Source organism: Silurus aristotelis, assembly GCF_946808225.1.
Source record: "Silurus aristotelis genome assembly, chromosome: 18".
Classification (NCBI taxonomy): domain Eukaryota; kingdom Metazoa; phylum Chordata; class Actinopteri; order Siluriformes; family Siluridae; genus Silurus; species Silurus aristotelis.
Genome location: NC_139591.1, coordinates 816,833 through 836,429, shown reverse-complemented (window position 1 = coordinate 836,429; position 19,597 = coordinate 816,833). Strand labels below are relative to the sequence as shown.

General features: G+C 42.3%; 1 protein-coding gene across 3 annotated transcripts in view; it reads left to right on the top strand.

Annotated features, from left to right (window-relative positions):
- Nucleotides 1-647: 647 nt before the first annotated feature.
- The window catches only part of nsd3 (nuclear receptor binding SET domain protein 3), a 40,398-nt gene continuing 21,448 nt past the window's right edge, over nucleotides 648-19,597 (top strand). For 2 of the 3 annotated variants that reach the window (XM_083567836.1, XM_083567834.1), the window contains exons 1-6: nucleotides 648-960; nucleotides 13,177-14,192; nucleotides 14,507-14,648; nucleotides 15,055-15,209; nucleotides 16,903-17,403; nucleotides 17,658-17,772. In XM_083567836.1, coding sequence (XP_083423962.1) covers nucleotides 13,221-14,192; nucleotides 14,507-14,648; nucleotides 15,055-15,209; nucleotides 16,903-17,403; nucleotides 17,658-17,772 — 1,885 coding nt within the window. In that variant the 5' untranslated portion in view covers nucleotides 648-960; nucleotides 13,177-13,220. The remainder of the gene's footprint in view (nucleotides 961-13,176; nucleotides 14,193-14,506; nucleotides 14,649-15,054; nucleotides 15,210-16,902; nucleotides 17,404-17,657; nucleotides 17,773-19,597) is intronic. The other variant, XM_083567835.1, reaches the window with a different exon arrangement.

The window sequence follows — 19,597 nt, the reverse complement described above, 5'->3', positions numbered from 1 at the left end:
TATATATAGATATTCCTCCTCTCTTAACTGTTTATTATTGTTTTAATGTTTAATATTTGCTGTAGTTTGCTGTAGTTTGCCTGTAGCCACGCTTAAGCACCTCATTGTACGAACTAAAAGTGATTTTCTTGCTAAAGTGATTGAGCAAGATGCCAGACTGATTATCTTGGATTGAACATTGCCACCGGATTGATTTGATCAGAACAACCTGAACTATCAGACTTAAAACCCTTTGTGATGATGATTATGAAAATCTTATTATTATAACCTTAACCATAACTATAACATCAAATCACAAATCAATATGTTTAATGTAATATGCAACTTGAATTTAGATTAGATTTTTACGATTTAAAAAAAAAAATCAGATTCAGGTGAATCCTTATTGAATCAGACTAGTAAAACAGGATGTGGAGAGTTTTAATCAGGATAAAAGAATTATTGGCAGGGACACTGGTTCTGATCCAGTCCGATCTCTATCAGGTGAATGAAACAGATTGATTAGGGTCGGTAGAGGGAATTGATCAGGTTGCCAGATTGTATTGAGCAGGGTGCAGGAGGTTGTGAATTTTTTCGATTGATAATACTGATCCACCTGTATAAGAACCAAACAGAAAAATATAATAAAAACATAAATATATAAAGCCATGACATTATGTATCTTTTTAATCTAATATTTCTAACGTCTTTATCATCTGTTTTGATCTGCCTATTCAATGGATTTAGTCCAATCTGGCAACCGGGCTTCGAGCACAGGGGCTTTTGTTGCATCCAGAGGGAGAGCGAGCAAAGGCTTGAATTCGATCTACGGGAGTCCGATCTGCACTGAAAACTCGGGCCTGTCCGATCGAGCTCCGTGTCTCCGCAGCTGCTCTTTGTGTAGATCGCGTTAGATCTGTGATCTCTGCACCCGGAATCGGATTTATTCGCAGTATTTGTTTAGAATGGGAAACGCTGAAGGTACCGACATGTTCTTTCTTTCTTTTTTTTTTTTGCTGTTGTTTTTGCCTCGTTGTTTGCTCGCATGGCGTCAGAAAAAAACCCGAGCGGCAGCTTCGCGATGCTGCGGAGGTTTTTTTTCAAACAAATCGGATAATATCCCGAATAACAAAAACACACCGCGTCTCCTAAATCCGGATTTTTCCGTCGGAAAATAACGGCCACTTGTCGGAAACCGGACGAACCCGAACGGACCAGCTTGGTTTAAAGGGCGGCCATGTTGGCTCCTGGGTCTCTCACTACATCTTCTCCTACACTCGCTTTTATACAGCAAAGAGAAAAAAACACGATGATTTCACTCAGGTTAACGCATCCCTCATCATTTACACCGCTTCAATCCCCCAGAAAAAGCGCTAAAATAAAAAGCACACGTTTTTTTTTTTACCTCAGAATAAAGCGAGATGATGGATGTTTAAGCAGCAGGACAGCGCTAATAATGCTACCATCACATCCTATAGTCCACATCCTTCAGCATGTGTGCGTGTTAAATCCGTCTCCTCAGGTCTTTTCTTCTTCATATACACAGTCCTCATCATCAACACATGCTGAAAATTGGCGTTAGTGCCATCATTATTATAATTATTGGATGATATCGGAGGTATTTAGCATGCTAGCTCTGACAGGATTTCAATTAAGTTAGCATTCCAACTGAGAGAAACCTGTGGGACCTCTGGGAAACCCGAACACCACAAAACGCGTGTTTATTTCATTCAAATAATAATAATAGAGAGACACGTTTTTATGTATATCATGTTCACAGTTTTATTAGTGATCTAATTATTAATAAAAGCATTAAAAGTTTCTGGGGGTTGATGAGAGCGCGAGCTGCTGTACCTCAGGGTTATATATACACACTATTTTATTATTATTATTATTATTATTATTATTATTATTATTATTATTATTATTATTATGCTCCTTTCTGAAATATCAGTTACTATGGATTTATTTATGAATTAAATTCGTATTCTAGCGTGTTTTTTTTAGTCTAAAGCTGCTTTGGGATGGATGTTAACAGGGTTATGTAGAATCAAAACATTGAATTGGATACACATGGATCCTGAGGATGAACTTAGACACATCATGATGTTCCAAACTCAATGTAGAAGCTGCTTTGTAAAGAATTTCTCCTGAAATGAGTTTCAGCTCAGGTTCTGGTCACCTAGAACCATGTGCAGCTCTGCAGCTCGCTCTCCATATAATCCATTCAATTCAGTGTTTGTATATCGTACACATCGTCCCAAAAAACAACAGATCACAAACAGACATTTCTAAACGTATAAATGATTCCCCATCAAAAGTTTATCCCTAATTAAGTGGTGAGGAAAATCTCTGAGATGGTACAAGGAAGAAACCTTAAGAGGAACCAGATTCAAAAGGGATCCTCATCTTCAAGACTTATGATCTGTTTATTATAGTTTCATCACGGTTGAAGTTCTCACCTGCTCACCGATGGAGACTCGTGGAGGTCCGCGCACGTGCGTACGTACGTCTCGATCGCCGACGTGTCGCCTTGAAGCGGCGCAGTGGGTCAAAAGTTCTGGATGATGGAGTAAAACAGGAAAGCGTGGATGTGACGGCTCGATCTCGCTCTCGCTCGGCGTTCTGAACGTCCAGTGGAGCGGATGGTGAAATCGACATCATCACAAAACCAGGAACGAATTCACGCGACGTCTTTCTAAAGGCCAAACGTATAGAAAACTCAATTCCTCCAGTGCAGAATGAACCGAACCTCTAAATCAGCAAGAAGAATATCTGCTCAAACTTCTAACTTTCCTCTGCCACAGAAGCTGTTTTTTTTTAATATACTGCAGCTGGAAATGTAGATTAAAGCAGATCTTTAAAAAGATCCAGCCGGTGTTTAATTACACTGTAATTATCTTTTAGAGTACAGTGTGTGTTAAAGGTAGAAATGGTGTGTTTGATTATACCACTGTAGAGACGAGGAATATTACTGTGTGTGTGTGTGTGTGTGTGTGTGTGTGTGTGTGTGTGTGTGTGTGTACACAGAAACCGAATTTATCTTCTGCATCATTTCTTATGTTTGGATTTAATATGTAAACTGGTGCTGGGTGGTAGAACAGACCATACGGAATACCAGTGTTTTTTTGTTCTGTACACAATACTACACATTCATACCAGAACAAACACCGCTATTACACTATACTCCACATTCATACCAGAACAAACACCGCTATTACACTATACTCGGTATGAATGTGGAGTATAGTGTAATAGCGGTGTTTGTTTTGGTATGAATGTGTAGTATAGTGTAATAGCGGTGTTTGTTTTGGTATGAATGTGTAGTATAGTGTAATTGCGGTGTTTGTTTTGGTATGAATGTGTAGTATAGTGTAATAGCGGTGTTTGTTTTGGTATGAATGTGTAGTATAGTGTAATTGCGGTGTTTGTTCTGGTATGAATGTGGAGTATAGTGTAATAGCGGTGTTTGTTCTGGTATGAATGTGTAGTATAGTGTAATTGCGGTGTTTGTTCTGGTATGAATGTGGAGTATAGTGTAATAGCGGTGTTTGTTCTGGTATGAATGTGGAGTATAGTGTAATAGCGGTGTTTGTTCTGGTATGAATGTGTAGTATAGTGTAATTGCGGTGTTTGTTTTGGTATGAATGTGTAGTATAGTGTAATAGCGGTGTTTGTTTTGGTATCATTGTGTAGTATAGTGTAATTGCGGTGTTTGTTCTGGTATGAATGTGTAGTATAGTGTAATAGCAGTGTTTGTCCCGGTATGAATGTGTAGTATAGTGTAATAGCGGTGTTTGTTCTGGTATGAATGTGTAGTATAGTGTAATAGCGGTGTTTGTTCTGGTATGAATGTGTAGTATTGTGTAATAGCGGTGTTTGTTTTGGTATGAATGTGTAGTATAGTGTAATAGCGGTGTTTGTTTTGGTATGAATGTGTTGTATAGTGTAATTGCGGTGTTTGTTCTGGTATGAATGTGTAGTATAGTATTATTGCGGTGTTTGTTCTGGTATGAATGTGTAGTATAGTGTAATAGCGGTGTTTGTTTTGGTATGAATGTGTAGTATAGTGTAATTGCGGTGTTTGTTCTAGTATGAATGTGTAGTATAGTGTAATAGCGGTGTTTGTTTTGGTATGAATGTGTAGTATAGTGTAATAGCGGTGTTTGTTCTGGTATGAATGTGTAGTATAGTGTAATAGCGGTGTTTGTTTTGGTATGAATGTGTAGTATAGTGTAATAGCGGTGTTTGTTCTGGTATGAATGTGGAGTATAGTGTAATAGCGGTGTTTGTTTTGGTATGAATGTGTAGTATAGTGTAATTGCGGTGTTTGTTCTGGTATGAATGTGGAGTATAGTGTAATAGCGGTGTTTGTTCTGGTATGAATGTGGAGTATAGTGTAATTGCGGTGTTTGTTCTGGTATGAATGTGGAGTATAGTGTAATAGCGGTGTTTGTTCTGGTATGAATGTGGAGTATAGTGTAATAGCAGTGTTTGTTCTGGTATGAATGTGTAGTATAGTGTAATTGCGGTGTTTGTTTTGGTATGAATGTGTAGTATAGTGTAATAGCGGTGTTTGTTTTGGTATGAATGTGTAGTATAGTGTAATTGCGGTGTTTGTTCTGGTATGAATGTGTAGTATAGTGTAATAGCGGTGTTTGTCCCGGTATGAATGTGTAGTATAGTGTAATAGCGGTGTTTGTTCTGGTATGAATGTGGAGTATAGTGTAATAGCGGTGTTTGTTCTGGTATGAATGTGTAGTATTGTGTAATAGCGGTGTTTGTTTTGGTATGAATGTGTAGTATAGTGTAATAGCGGTGTTTGTTTTGGTATGATTGTGTAGTATAGTGTAATTGCTGTGTTTGTTCTGGTATGAATGTGTAGTATAGTGTTATTGCGGTGTTTGTTCTGGTATGAATGTGTAGTATAGTGTAATAGCGGTGTTTGTTTTGGTATGAATGTGTAGTATAGTGTAATAGCGGTGTTTGTTCTGGTATGAATGTGTAGTATAGTGTAATAGCGGTGTTTGTTTTGGTATGAATGTGTAGTATAGTGTAATTGCGGTGTTTGTTCTGGTATGAATGTGTAGTATAGCGTAATAGCGGTGTTTGTTCTGGTATGAATGTGTAGTATAGCGTAATAGCGGTGTTTGTTCTGGTATGAATGTGTAGTATAGCGTAATTGCGATGTTTGTTCTGGTATGAATGTGTAGTATAGCGTAATAGCGGTGTTTGTTCTGGTATGAATGTGTAGTATAGCGTAATTGCGATGTTTGTTCTGGTATGAATGTGTAGTATAGTGTAATAGCGGTGTTTGTTTTGGTATGAATGTGTAGTATAGTGTAATTGCGGTGTTTGTTCTGGTATGAATGTGTAGTATAGTGTAATAGCGTTGTTTGTTTTGGTATGAATGTGTAGTATAGTGTAATAGCGGTGTTTGTTCTGGTATGAATGTGTAGTATAGTGTAATAGCGGTGTTTGTTCTGGTATGAATGTGTAGTATAGCGTAATTGCGATGTTTGTTCTGGTATGAATGTGTAGTATAGTGTAATAGCGGTGTTTGTTTTGGTATGAATGTGTAGTATAGTGTAATTGCGGTGTTTGTTCTGGTATGAATGTGTAGTATAGTGTAATAGCGGTGTTTGTTTTGGTATGAATGTGTAGTATAGTGTAATAGCGGTGTTTGTTCTGGTATGAATGTGGAGTATAGTGTAATAGCGGTGTTTGTTTTGGTATGAATGTGTAGTATAGTGTAATAGCGGTGTTTGTTCTGGTATGAATGTGTAGTATAGTGTAATAGCGGTGTTTGTTTTGGTATGAATGTGGAGTATAGTGTAATAGCGGTGTTTGTTTTGGTATGAATGTGTAGTATAGTGTAATAGCGGTGTTTGTTCTGGTATGAATGTGGAGTATAGTGTAATAGCGGTGTTTGTTTTGGTATAAATGTGTAGTATAGTGTAATAGCGGTGTTTGTTCTGGTATGAATGTGTAGTATAGTGTAATAGCGGTGTTTGTTTTGGTATGAATGTGTAGTATAGTGTAATAGCGGTGTTTGTTCTGGTATGAATGTGTAGTATAGTGTAATAGCGGTGTTTGTTTTGGTATGAATGTGTAGTATAGTGTAATAGCTGTGTTTATTGGCGCAGTCTGAGAGGGTGTCCCTGTTCACTGGTACACTGGTGAGGGCACAGCCGTATGTGTTATCAAGTGTGAAGACGGAGAGGATGGACATTACATCTAAAACTGAAGCTGTAGAACGTGATGACTGAGAAACAGGAGTCATGTCTGTTTTTTTGGAGTTTTTTTATGTTGTTGTTTTTTATAAAAAGTCATTCATTCATTTTCTCCCACTTATCTGTAATTCGGGTCGCGGGGGCAGCAGTCTAAGCTGCCCAATCCTCACAGCACCGTCCCTTACGGTCCCTCCTGCAGGTGGTGAGCCCACGGGAAGGCGGCCCCACGTCACTCCGACGTCACGGACCTTGATATTTCCCTCGTAAGGGACCCCCGGAGCATAGAGGGTTAAGGGCCTTGCTCAAGGGCCCAAGAGTGGCAGCTTGGCGATACCGGGGCTCGAACCCCAGACCTTCCGATCGGCAACCCAGCGCCTTAACCGCTGGAGCCACCACTTCCCCTATAAAAAGTCAACTAAACATTATTTTCTGAATATGTTGTCAGGCGAAAGCTGTCGGTGTAGGCGGCGTCACGAGTGTTTTTTTGCTCCACGATCTGCAAACGTCTTGAAATATCAAGAATACACGAAACTTAGATCAGCGTCCTCCACATCAGCAGGTCAGAGTGGAAAATCAAAAGAAAAGTCGAGTCAGATGTCGCTGGAAGATTTTGCTAAAAGGATGGAAATGGCAGTGGTGAACACGTATTTTAAGAAGAAGGAGGATCACAGGGTGACGTATAAGAGTGGAGGAAGGTGCACACAGGTGGATTATCTTCTGTGTAGGAGATGCAACCTGAAGGAGATTGGAGACTGTAAGGTGTTGGCGGGGGACAGTGTAGCTAGACAGCATCGGATGGTGGTCTGTAGGATGGTTTTGGAGGCGAAGAAGAAGAGGAGAAAAGTAAGGTTTGAAAGAAGAATAAGATGGTGGAAACTGAAGGAGGAAGACTGTAGTGTGAGGTTCAGGGAAGAGGTGAGACAGGGGCTTGGTGGTGGTGAAGAGGTGCCGGATGATTGGGCAACTACTGCAGGAGTGATGAGGGAGGCAGCTAGAAAAGTACTTGGTGTGACATCTGGAAATAGAAAGCAAGACAAGGAGACGTGGTGGTGGAATGAGGAAGTGCAGGAGAGCATTAGGGGAAAGAGATTGGCAAAACAGAAGTGGGATCGACAGAGTGATGAGAAAAGTAGGCAGGAGTACAAGGAGATGCGGCAGCAGGTTAAAAGGGATGTGGAGAAAGCCAAGGAAAAGGCATATGAGGAGCTGTATAAGAGGTTGGACACTAAGGAAGGAGAAAAGGATTTATACCGATTGGCCAAGCAGAGGGACCGAGCTGGGAAGGATGTACTGCAAGTTAGAGCAATAAAGGATGGAGAGGGAACTGTGTTGACTAGTGAGGAGAGTGTGTTGAGAAGATGGAGGGAGTATTTTGAGCAGCTGATGAATGAGGAAAATCAGAGAGAGAGAAGGTTGGAGGATGTGGAGTTGGTGAAGCAGGATGTAGATAGGATTAGTAAGGAGGAAGTGAGAGCAGCGATTAAGAGGATGAAGAATGGAAAGTCGGTTGGACCAGATGACATACCGGTAGAAGCGTGGAGATGTTTAGGAGAGATGGCAGTGGAGTTTTTAACCAGATTGTTTAACAGGATTCTGGAAGGGGAGAGGATGCCTGAGGAATGGAGAAGGAGTGTGCTGGTACCGATCTTTAAGCATAAGGGAGATGTGCAGACCTGCAGTAACTACAGGGGAATTAAGTTGATCAGTCACACCATGAAGTTATGGGAAAGAGTAGTGGAAGCCAGGCTGAGAGAAGAGGTGACCATCTGTGAGCAACAGTATGGTTTCATGCCGAGGAAGAGCACCACAGATGCCTTATTTGCTTTGAGGATGTTGATGGAGAAGTATAGAGAAGGACAGAAGGAGCTGCATTGTGTATTTGTGGATTTAGAGAAAGCGTACGACAGGGTGCCAAGAGAGGAGTTGTGGTATTGTATGAGGAAGTCAGGTGTGTCAGAGAAGTATGTGAGGGTGGTGCAGGACATGTATGAGGACAGTGTGACGGCAGTAAAGTGTGCAGTAGGTACGACAGACTGGTTCAGGGTGAAGGTTGGACTGCATCAAGGATCGGCCATGAGCCCTTTCCTGTTTGCAGTGGTAATGGACAGGTTGACGGACGAGGTCAGACAGGAGTCTCCCTGGACTATGATGTTTGCAGATGATATTGTGATTTGTGGTGAGAGTAGAGAGCAGGTTGAGAAGAGCCTGGAGAGGTGGAGATATGCGCTGGAGAGAAGGGGAATGAAAGTCAGTAGGTGTAAGACAGAGTACATGTGTGTGAATGAGAGGGAGGGCAGTGGAGTGATGCGGTTGCAGGGAGAAGAGGTGGAGAAGGTGGAGGAGTTCAGGTACCTGGGGTCAACAGTGCAAAGTAATGGAGAGTGTGTTAGGGAAGTAAAGAAAAGAGTGCAGGCAGGGTGGAGTGGGTGGAGAAGAGTGACAGGAGTGATTTGTGATAAAAGAGTATCTGCAAGAATGAAAGGGAAAGTTTATAGGACTGTGGTGAGACCTGCGATGTTGTATGGATTAGAGACAGTGGCATTGAGTAAAAGACAGGAGGTGGAGCTGGAGGTAGCAGAGCTGAAGATGTTAAGGTTTTCGTTGGGAGTGACGAGGATGGACAAGATTAGAAATGAGTTTATTAGAGGGACAGCGCATGTAGGAAGTTTTGGTGACAAGGTGAGGGAGGCGAGATTGAGATGGTTTGGACATGTGCAGAGAAGGGACAGGAATTATATTGGTAGAAAAATGCTGAAGATGGAGCCACCAGGTAGGAGGAAAAGAGGAAGGCCAAGGAGGAGGTTTATGGATGTGGTGAGGGATGACATGCAGGTAGTTGGTGTAAAAGAGGACAGGGTGGTATGGAGACGGATGATCCGCTGTGGCGACCCCTAATGGGAGCAGCCGAAAGAAGAAGAAGAAGAAGAAGATGTCGCTGGAAGACGCGTTTGCTAGCGGCAAATCTCCCCCGCGTTGCAAAGCTCACCAGTGTATCTGTATCCCAGCATGCGAACGGGGGACAAACCAGATGTTGTGGACCGTCTGGTTTTTAGGCGCAACATCTGTAATGGCTGAGTTTTGTAGCTCGTCTCTCAGGTTGAAATGTGTAAATATTGTTTCTGTGCTACAGAATAATCCTGCAACACAATCTGCACTTTGTTTTCTATTTTCAGTACTGGATTACTGTTGACTGCACCTGCTTCTGAAACAATTCTATCACTAATACAAGCTGCATACTTTTATTTGACTTTTTATTTGATGGAATGTGTGTGTACCTCAAACTCCATATTCTTCACCAAGTTACACTTCTTTTTTTTTTAGATTGAATTGAACACTGCAGTTTAGCTCGAATTTAAAGAATATATTTATTAATAATGCACCTTTTCTAATGATTTGTTTAAATATTATTTATACAAGTTTCCATTGCAGGCTGCTCAGGTGTTAAAGGTTATGGGGAAGGGGATTGGTTACTTTGCGTAGTTGCCAATTGGTTTACTTGTGTGGAATTTTTCTTCAATATTCACTCATCATGACTGTAAAATAAGTCAATCTACAGCAGAATTTCTTTTATCGATCAGTAGATATTGTGGTTCATACCCTGTTATGCATGAAGATTAAATACCGTGAGATGATTATTTGGTCGTTCTACCCAGCACTCATGGAGATAAAAGTTTATAAAGGCAAAGTGTGACGACTCGGACGCCACGTTCGCATGATCCAAGTGAAGTTTTATAGCTTCAGGTTAGCATGTTGGTTATATTAGCATCAAAACTGCTAATCAGATTTAATGCTAAATGTGTTCTCCTGTATTTCATTTCGTGCCTCGGCCAGCTGGAGGAATTGAGTTTTTATATAACATTCTGTTCGTCCTGGTTTTGTAGCACTCAGTCGTTTAGTCTTGTGAAAACCTGTTTCTAATCCAGCATCGTCTTTACACTGGGAAATGAAGTTTGGTAACCTGCGAGAACCTGCACACTGTTGCAGCCGTCACAGTCAGTGAGCCTTCAGCGTGGTCCTTTAGTTCCCAAAGGGTCGAGACTTCGATCGAGAACAGCTCGCATTTTCTCCTTGTATTAGTGGTGTAACTGTACAGTAAAGTCACGGCTCGGTACGTACCTCTGATTTTAACTCACGTTTCGGTGCAAATTCGGTGCAGTTCGTGGGGAAGAAATACAAACTATAAAACAAATTGCCTGCCCTTTTTTAATTAAAATGTATTAACATTTGTAAACATCAACAGTTTCTACATGTATTTTAAATAAAAAACTAGAATATATAAAAAAGAAAGGAAAATAAATCAAATTATTGCAATACACATTTTTATTAAATGAATTAAATTAAATTGTATTAATGGAAAAATGAATTAAATACTTTACATTAGTTAGACCCTATTTGGGTAATACAGATCCTAAAAATGTTGGCGAAGACGTGAAGTAGCAGCGATTTCACACTTCTTATACAAATCGTGTTTCCGGGACGAATCGAGCAGTGACGCGAGACAGAGAATAAACAAACTCGCGGGCCGCCACTGAATACGTTTGTGAGGCAACTCGGATTATAACTACGTTCCGCCGTTACACGTGGTATTTGGTACACGTGCACCGAACCGAAAGACCTGTACGGAAACGGTTCTGTACGGATACGTGTACTGTTCCATCCCTAACCTCCAGCTCAGGTTGTTGATGAAATGTTTGTGGAAGCTCGGTTGCATTGTGTCATGTGTTCAAATCCCAGTTCCACTAAGCTGCCACTCCTGGGCCACTGAGCAAGGCCCTTAATGCTCCACAGCTCAGTTGTGTTAATGATGTAAGTAGCTCTGGATGAGGATCCATTCCATTCAACTCCAAAACTGGGAATATCTAAACTACTTGTGCAGACGGTGCATAGGGAACGCTTCGGATTTCCATGTGATTAGACTGCGATCAGGTCGTTAATGGCAGCCGTTAATTTGTCTTGGGACATTCCTTGAGGTTATTTAAATAAATCATGAATTCATTCCTTTGTGTATTTTGTTTAGCAGCACATTATTTTAATGAGGAACCACAATGTTATGTGCTGAACTCAAGACCTTTCAGCTGCTGATATCCGCCAGTATTCGCCATTCACTCCAGTTTGCTTGAACAGCTGTTAAACACCAGGTTCTTTCTTTCTCTCTCTCTCTCTCTCTCTCTCTCTCTCTCTCTCTCTCTCTCTCTCTCTCTCTCTCTCACACACTCTCTTTTTTTTTTTTTTTTTTTTTTTAACACTTTGTGATATCGAGTAGAAACTGAAATGAAAGGTGTATTTACACTGTTTATCCCAGCGATGGGAGTCTGGGGTTCAGAGCTCAGGGTCAGCCATGATACAGTACCCCTGAAGCACAGAGGTATAAGGGCCCTCCTCAAGGGCCCAAGAGAGGCAGCTTGGTCATACCGGTGATTGAACCCCTGACCTTCTGATCAGTAGCCCCGAGCCTTAACCAAACTCCCAAACTCCTCATATTCCAACATAGGTAACTTGGTACACAGCAGTGGTGTAACTCGAATGTTTTTGGAGGTACGTCCTCCATCCTCAGGTTATATGATGGTTGTATAAACACCGCTGTCTCTGAGACCCACACATTATGTGGTCTGCTTCGTTTGGTCTTTGTTGCGTCCAGTTGAAAAGCAAATAAATGCTTGAACAGATATATGGGGGACCAGTCTGCCCTGATCTGCCCTGAAACGCCAGGCGTCTCCTGATCAGGCCTGTGGTCCATTATCAGTTTTAATAAAAGCATGTGCACGTTTTTACTCTGTTCCCCGAGAGCTTCAACAGCGTTCAGGTCAAATCCATACAATAACACTGTAGTTCCTCAGGTTTCTAATGACATCGATGTCTCATTTGCAAACTCAGCACAGATGCTTGCAGTTATTCCATTTCCCGTACAGAAAAGTCCCCACAAAGCCACAGGGGGCGCTACCGTGGCCGTGTGTAACGTCCCTAAATGAAGTGTTTGCAAACCAGCATTTCATTTTAAAATGCATTATTGAAGAGACCGGCTGATGAGCTTCTCCACAGCTGTAAGGTTTGTCCGATTATAGCAATTTCCCTCTAAATAGATCTCTGAATCTCATGCAGTTGCTCCCCAGACGATCACAGGATCCAGTACAGTGTGAAAGAGATGCCCACCTGAATACTGGTCAGGTTATGTTTTGGTTTTCGTCCTTCATTTCCAAACACATCGATTTTTGTCTCCTACATTCACAATGTACATTTAACATTCTAATTTGTACCAAAACGTCAATAAACCAAAGGGACACTTCGACTGTCCTGCACCATCATCTGACCTCAATCCTGTAAACAAGCCTTTGTTGAAGCAGCAGGAGAATCGGTGAGATGACCTGTGTCGAAGCTGTCTTGACACAGCACTGGTTTTCGATCAGATTGAGGTTTGGTGGTGATTTTTCAGGCAAGGAAAAGTGTTCCATTATACTGCCTGAGTAATTCACACACAGATTTGTCACTGCACTGTGCAGTTGTCATCCTGGAACACGGCAGTGTCCCTGTCAATGTTCTGCTTTGACGTGACGCACAAAAGATGCCATGACGCACAAACCTCAGTCTCGGGATTTGCCACATGTAACGTTTGGTCAGGTGTGCAGGTATGTGGAGCCAGGTGTTTCCAACCTCTTGCACACCACAGAACAGTTATATGTTGGAAATGTTCTTGTAAACAGATTTGTCTTTTCCTCATCAGTTCACTTTTTTTTCCCTCTGTCGAGGCTAATAAGTAAAAAAAAAAAATCATCCTGAGCTTTACCTCTGACTGTGGAGACTCCTTCCATAAATGCACAATAAATATCTCCGTACGCAAAATCATGACGTGTTGAATGAATGAGAAAATGAACCAGCACCTTCTGACCAATCAGAATGAAGAATATGAAGTATGTATATATTACTGCTTTTTTTTATTTTTTATAATATATTTATGTTCCATCTCCAGACCCTGTACGAAAAAGGGAAACCTAAGGATGCTGGAGCAGAACAATGGATTTCTCCTTCTCTTTCATGCAAGGGATCATGGGAAACACAATCCAGCAACCGCCTCAGCTCATTGACTCAGCTAACATCAGACAGGAGGACGGGTACGATGTGATCAGCGACCCCGGGGACGAGGGAGGTCCCTCCGCCTACGATTCACCCCTAGATCCGGGATTCTCCTACCCTCCGGACGACTTAGGGGTCGTCACTAACGGTTACCAGCCGGGAATCAGTGCCTACGAGCAACAGGCAAAGTTTGCACTGTACTCGCAGTTCCCTAACGGCTCGGCTAACGGCTCAGCTAACGGCTACGGCGCCATACGCAACTACCACGCCGACCACGGCCTGATCCTGGGGGAGGGAACGGTGCTGAGGTCGCCCGTCGTCCAGGAAAAATCATCTCACATCTCTTCCCCTCTTCCTCCGTCTCATTCTCATCTTCATCACCACCATCCTCATCATCCTCATCATCCTCATTCGCATCTTCAACATCAGTCGCAGCAGCACCAACCGAATCCTAAACTTTTACCTCATCAGCCTCCTCCCCCTCTTCCTCCTCCTCCACCTCCTCCTCCTCCATCGTCCTCCTCTTTACATCATTTACAGCCGGTTTTTCCTCCTCCTACTCTCATCCTTCCCTCCACTCCACCTCCCCTTTCCTCCTCCATTCAGGACACGGTCTCCGAACCCGTCGGCCAGAAGAAAACAAACTCCCCGGAGATCAAGATTAAGATCATAAAGACGTATCAGAACGGCCGCGAGCTGTTTGAGTCGTCGCTGTGCGGAGACCTGCTGCACGAGTTCCAGGAGTCGACCAGGAGGAACGAGCACAAGAAGGAGAAGAGAAAAAAGAAAAACAGCCGGCACGGGGTCTTCCCTGAACAGGAAGTCAGGCTCGGCGATGGACAGGCTGTGATGCAGGAGCAACAACCGACCCTGAGTGTCAAGAGCCCCAAAACGGAGCCCAAGGAGGTCCAGGTGAGAGAAATGTGAAGGATTGTTTCAAGGGAAAAACAGTTCACTAGGTTGAGAAGATATTTTAGATATTTTTATTTGTAGAAAATGTTTAAAGAATAACAGAGCGATCGGGTGCAATCCTGAAAACGAGGAGACAAGGGGAACTCCATTCGGGGTACTATTCCAGAGAGTCATCTTATTTGTTTAGAAGAGTGGAGGAAGTCCGTGTGGTGTAGATCATTTAAAAATATGGAAGTTTATAGAGAAACAGGACATTTAAGGGTCCTGTCTTGTGACTTGATACTGCATTATAAACGAATGCTGGTTGTATGCAGGTGGACAGGAACGTGCCCTCGCTGTGCGTGGAGTACGAGATCGGTGATCTGGTGTGGGCTAAAGTAGGGACGTACCCGTGGTGGCCCTGCATGGTCTCCTCTGACCCCCAGCTGAAGGTTCACACACGCATCAACACCCGAGGTAACCATAACCATCACACTACTGTATCTACGAGCTTTAACATGAACATCCACAGATTGTATTTACACTTTTACCTTCATTTAATATGCGCCTTCTATTCAATCCTAATATTCTAATTGTACTTGTACATTCTATTAACAGACTGTGTGTGTGTCTGGATGTTCCACAAGCTGATTTGACACACTTCTTGTTGTGTGTGTTATAAATAGCTGCCATGATGTTTATTCTCTTCTTTTCACAGCTGCTTTTGTTAGTGAATCCTGGGCTGTCATTCACTCACTCGCCACAAGAGGCAGCACAGGTTGCTTTTCTTTTAGTAGTGCGGGTGATGGGTCTGTATTTACCTCTGTGTGTGTGTGTGTGTGTGTGTGTGTGTGTGTGTGTGTGTGTGTGTGTGTGTGTCTAGGTCACAGGGAGTACCATGTGCAGTTTTTTGGCAGTGTGGCTGAACGGGCTTGGATTCACGAGAAGAGGATTTTGGTGTATAAAGGAGAGAGTCAGTTTGAGGAACTGCAGGCGGAAACCTTACGCAAAACCACCAATCCCACTGAGAGACAGAAGGTCCGCCCGGTTTATATTCTAAAAATCACATTTTACTATATACATTTACGTGTATATTTATTTATCATTATGTACTTGTATTGTTATATATATTTTATAATGGAGATCAGAGGTCGACCGATTAATCAGTTTTCAGTTTTATCAATTAATCGGCATTGATAGTTGATAGCTGAAACTATGGGCTAAAATCCATAGCGAGTTTTTCCAGCTTCTGTCCTCTCTCATTACGAGATGAATCGATCTATTATTTGAGTAATCGAGTATTCTGCCGATTAATCGAGTAATTAAAAAAAAAGTAATTTTTTTATTATGATTAAAGAGCAATACTAAATATACAAGAGAAAATAAGACGTGTCTCTTAAAATGAACAGGTAATTATTTTATTTATTTTTTGGCCTGAATCTGAACCGTTTTTTCATTCTGCATCATCTTCTGTGCTACCTGTGCAGAGCGCTCCAGAGTTTAGCAGGTGGTGCGTCAGTAATAACGGTCCGTGGGGAAACACAGTGCTCCGTGTGTGGTTAAATTCACTAAACGAAACTTTTTTTGCATTCAAATTATTCGAGCTATTTGAAGAATCGTTTCAGCCCTACGTAGAGGGCGCTGTATATTTATTATTTATACAATTATATTTATTAACACAGTTAATACCTCCCTATTAATTCAGTTTTCATTATTATAAATTGTCTTTTTTTGTAGAAAAGTTCAGTATTATTTTACATGGAGTGTTTTGTTTTTGTTTGTTTGCTTTTTATACAGTATCCATTTTTAAAAACTATTGGTTGATTAATCGGTTATCAGAAAGTATGATCCAACCCAGTTCTCGCTGCAGATTATATACAGTATATTTTATTGGATTTATGTAAAAAAATATATATTTCTGAACGTTGTACATGTTTCATATGATTAATTTTGTATTTGTATTTGTATTTATTGCAAGCAGTTAATGCATAATAAGGTAATACCGTTTTTATTTTTGTGTGTGTGTGTGTGTGTGTGTGTGTGTGTGTGTGTGTGTGTTTAATATATGCATTTATGAAGTAGATATACTCGGTAAACGTTGACCGATGGATGTAAAATTTATAGTGGATAAAAAACAAACACAACACTCCATGTAAAATAGTACTGAAGTTTATTACAATAATTAAACATCAGTACTAAGTCATTAAAATGTGCTAAATTAAATAAATATGAACAATAATTAATACATATAATTATATAATGAATAAAGTAAAAAAATAAATATAGCATTCTGTCTGTTCAGTCTCGCGTGTAAAAACATACAGCACGTGGTGGCAGTGATTCGCCTCTAGAGGCCGCTCTTGTATTGACAGCAGACCGGAAGCCAGAAAATCGGTATGGATTTTTGCCGACAGTTCCAGCGATCAGTGGCGATTACTTAGCAGAACCGATTAATCAGTCGATCTCTAATACTTAAATTTTTTTTGTAATATACAGTTAATATTTATTTTTTACTATTTTTTCTTAAATCTGAGCTTCTCATGAGTCCAGCATCATAGTGAAATTGTATGTGTGTATTTTTTAGAAATGATGGTGTATGTGAGCAAGCGAGGAGAAATCCATTTCATTCTGTTAAACAGAATTTGTACGTAGAGAGAAACGCTTTGTTTTTCTGGACATGTGTGACGTCTTGCTCCCTTCTGTGTGACATCTTTTTTTTGCCCACGTGTAGCTGCTGAAGCCTCAGTCTCAGAGGGAGCGCGCTCAGTGGGAGGTGGGCGTCGGCCACGCCGAGTCAGCTCTGCTCATGTCCCGAGAGGAGCGTAACGAGACCTACACCTTCATTTACATCGACAAACTGCCTGTTGAGGAGCCTAGCAACGAGCCCGTGACCCCGACGATTATAAAAAAACGGAGGGCAAGACGCTCGAAGAGCCTGAAGAAGGAGGACCCCGCGACGCCTCCGCGCCGTCAGCAGCCTCGTCGCCAGTGCAGCGTTTCGGACGCTCAGGAGGAAGAGGCGGAGCCCGAGGATGCAACAGAATCTCAACCCTCACCACCTCCTGTCCGGACTCCTTGGAGAACGGCGGCTGCTCGGAAGCTGCTCCCGCTCTCCATCACCATGAAGAAGCTCAACGTGGAGATCGTGAAATGCGATTGGCAGCTGCCCAAAGAGAAGGTGGAGATAAAAAAGGAGGTGGAGAGAGATGATGAGAGAGTTCAGTCTCCAGAGGTGAGCTTCATTTTTGATTGTAATTAAACCTCTTATTACAAAAATCAATATCATTTCAATACGACGATTTAAAGATGGAACATTTCTGGCATGAGTGTGTGGATTAGTGAAATAACCCTTTAAAGAAAGATTCCTTTTGTCACATTTACTCAGGGTAATAAATTCTTTAGACGTTTTGCTTATTGTTTGTTTATTCTAACATTTACTGATACATTTTAAATGTAATTGATTTATTGTTGTTGTTGTTACGGAAGGGTTCGAGTGATAAAGCAGAGGGTGAGACGTTCTCCAGCGAGGAGGAGAGAACAGCATGGAGTGAACCAGAGAGCGCAGAACACACACACACTCCTGTTACTGAACTCAGCTCAGGTACACACACACACACACACACACACACACACACACACACACACACACACACACACTCCTGTTACTGAACTCAGCTTAGGTATATACACACACACACACACACACACACACACACACACACACACACACACACACACACACTCCTGTTACTGAACTCAGCTCAGGTACACACACACACACACACACACACACACACACACACTCCTGCTACTGAACTCAGCTTAGGTATACACACACACACACACACACACACACACACACACACACACACACACACACACACTCCTGTTACTGAACTCAGCTCAGGTACACACACACACACACACACACACACACACACACACTCCTGTTACTGAACTCAGCTCAGGTACACACACACACACACACACACACACACACACACACACACACACTCCTGTTACTGAACTCAGCTTAGGTACACACACACACACACACACACTCACACACACACTACTGTTACTGAACTCAGCTCAGGTACACACACACACACACACACACACACACACACACACACACACACACACACACACACACACACACACACACACACACTCCTGTTACTGAACTCAGCTCAGGTACACACACACACACACACACACACACACACACACTCCTGTTACTGAACTCAGCTTAGGTACACACACACACACACACACACACACACACACACTCCTGTTACTGAACTCAGCTCAGGTACACACACACACACACACACACACACACACACACACACACACACTCCTGTTACTGAACTCAGCTCAGGTACACACACACACACACACACACACACACACACACACACACACACACACTCCTGTTACTGAACTCAGCTCAGGTACACACACACACACACACACACACACACACACACACACACACACACACACACACACACACACACACTCCTGTTACTGAACTCAGCTTAGGTACACACACACACACACACACACACACACACTCCTGTTACTGAACTCAGCTCAGGTACACACACACACACACACACACACACACACACACACACACACACACACACACACACACTCCTGTTACTGAACTCAGCTTAGGTATATACACACACACACACACACACACACACACACACACACACACACACACACACACACTCCTGTTACTGAACTCAGCTCAGGTACACACACACACACACACACACACACACACACACACTCCTGCTACTGAACTCAGCTTAGGTATACACACACACACACACACACACACACACACACACACACACACACACACACTCCTGTTACTGAACTCAGCTCAGGTACACACACACACACACACACACACACACACACTCCTGTTACTGAACTCAGCTCAGGTACACACACACACACACACACACACACACACACACACACACACACTCCTGTTACTGAACTCAGCTTAGGTACACACACACACACACACACACTCACACACACACTACTGTTACTGAACTCAGCTCAGGTACACACACACACACACACACACACACACACACACACACACACACACACACACACACACACACACACACACTCCTGTTACTGAACTCAGCTCAGGTACACACACACACACACACACACACACACACACACTCCTGTTACTGAACTCAGCTTAGGTACACACACACACACACACACACACACACACACACTCCTGTTACTGAACTCAGCTCAGGTACACACACACACACACACACACACACACACACACACACACTCCTGTTACTGAACTCAGCTCAGGTACACACACACACACACACACACACACACACACACACACACACACACACTCCTGT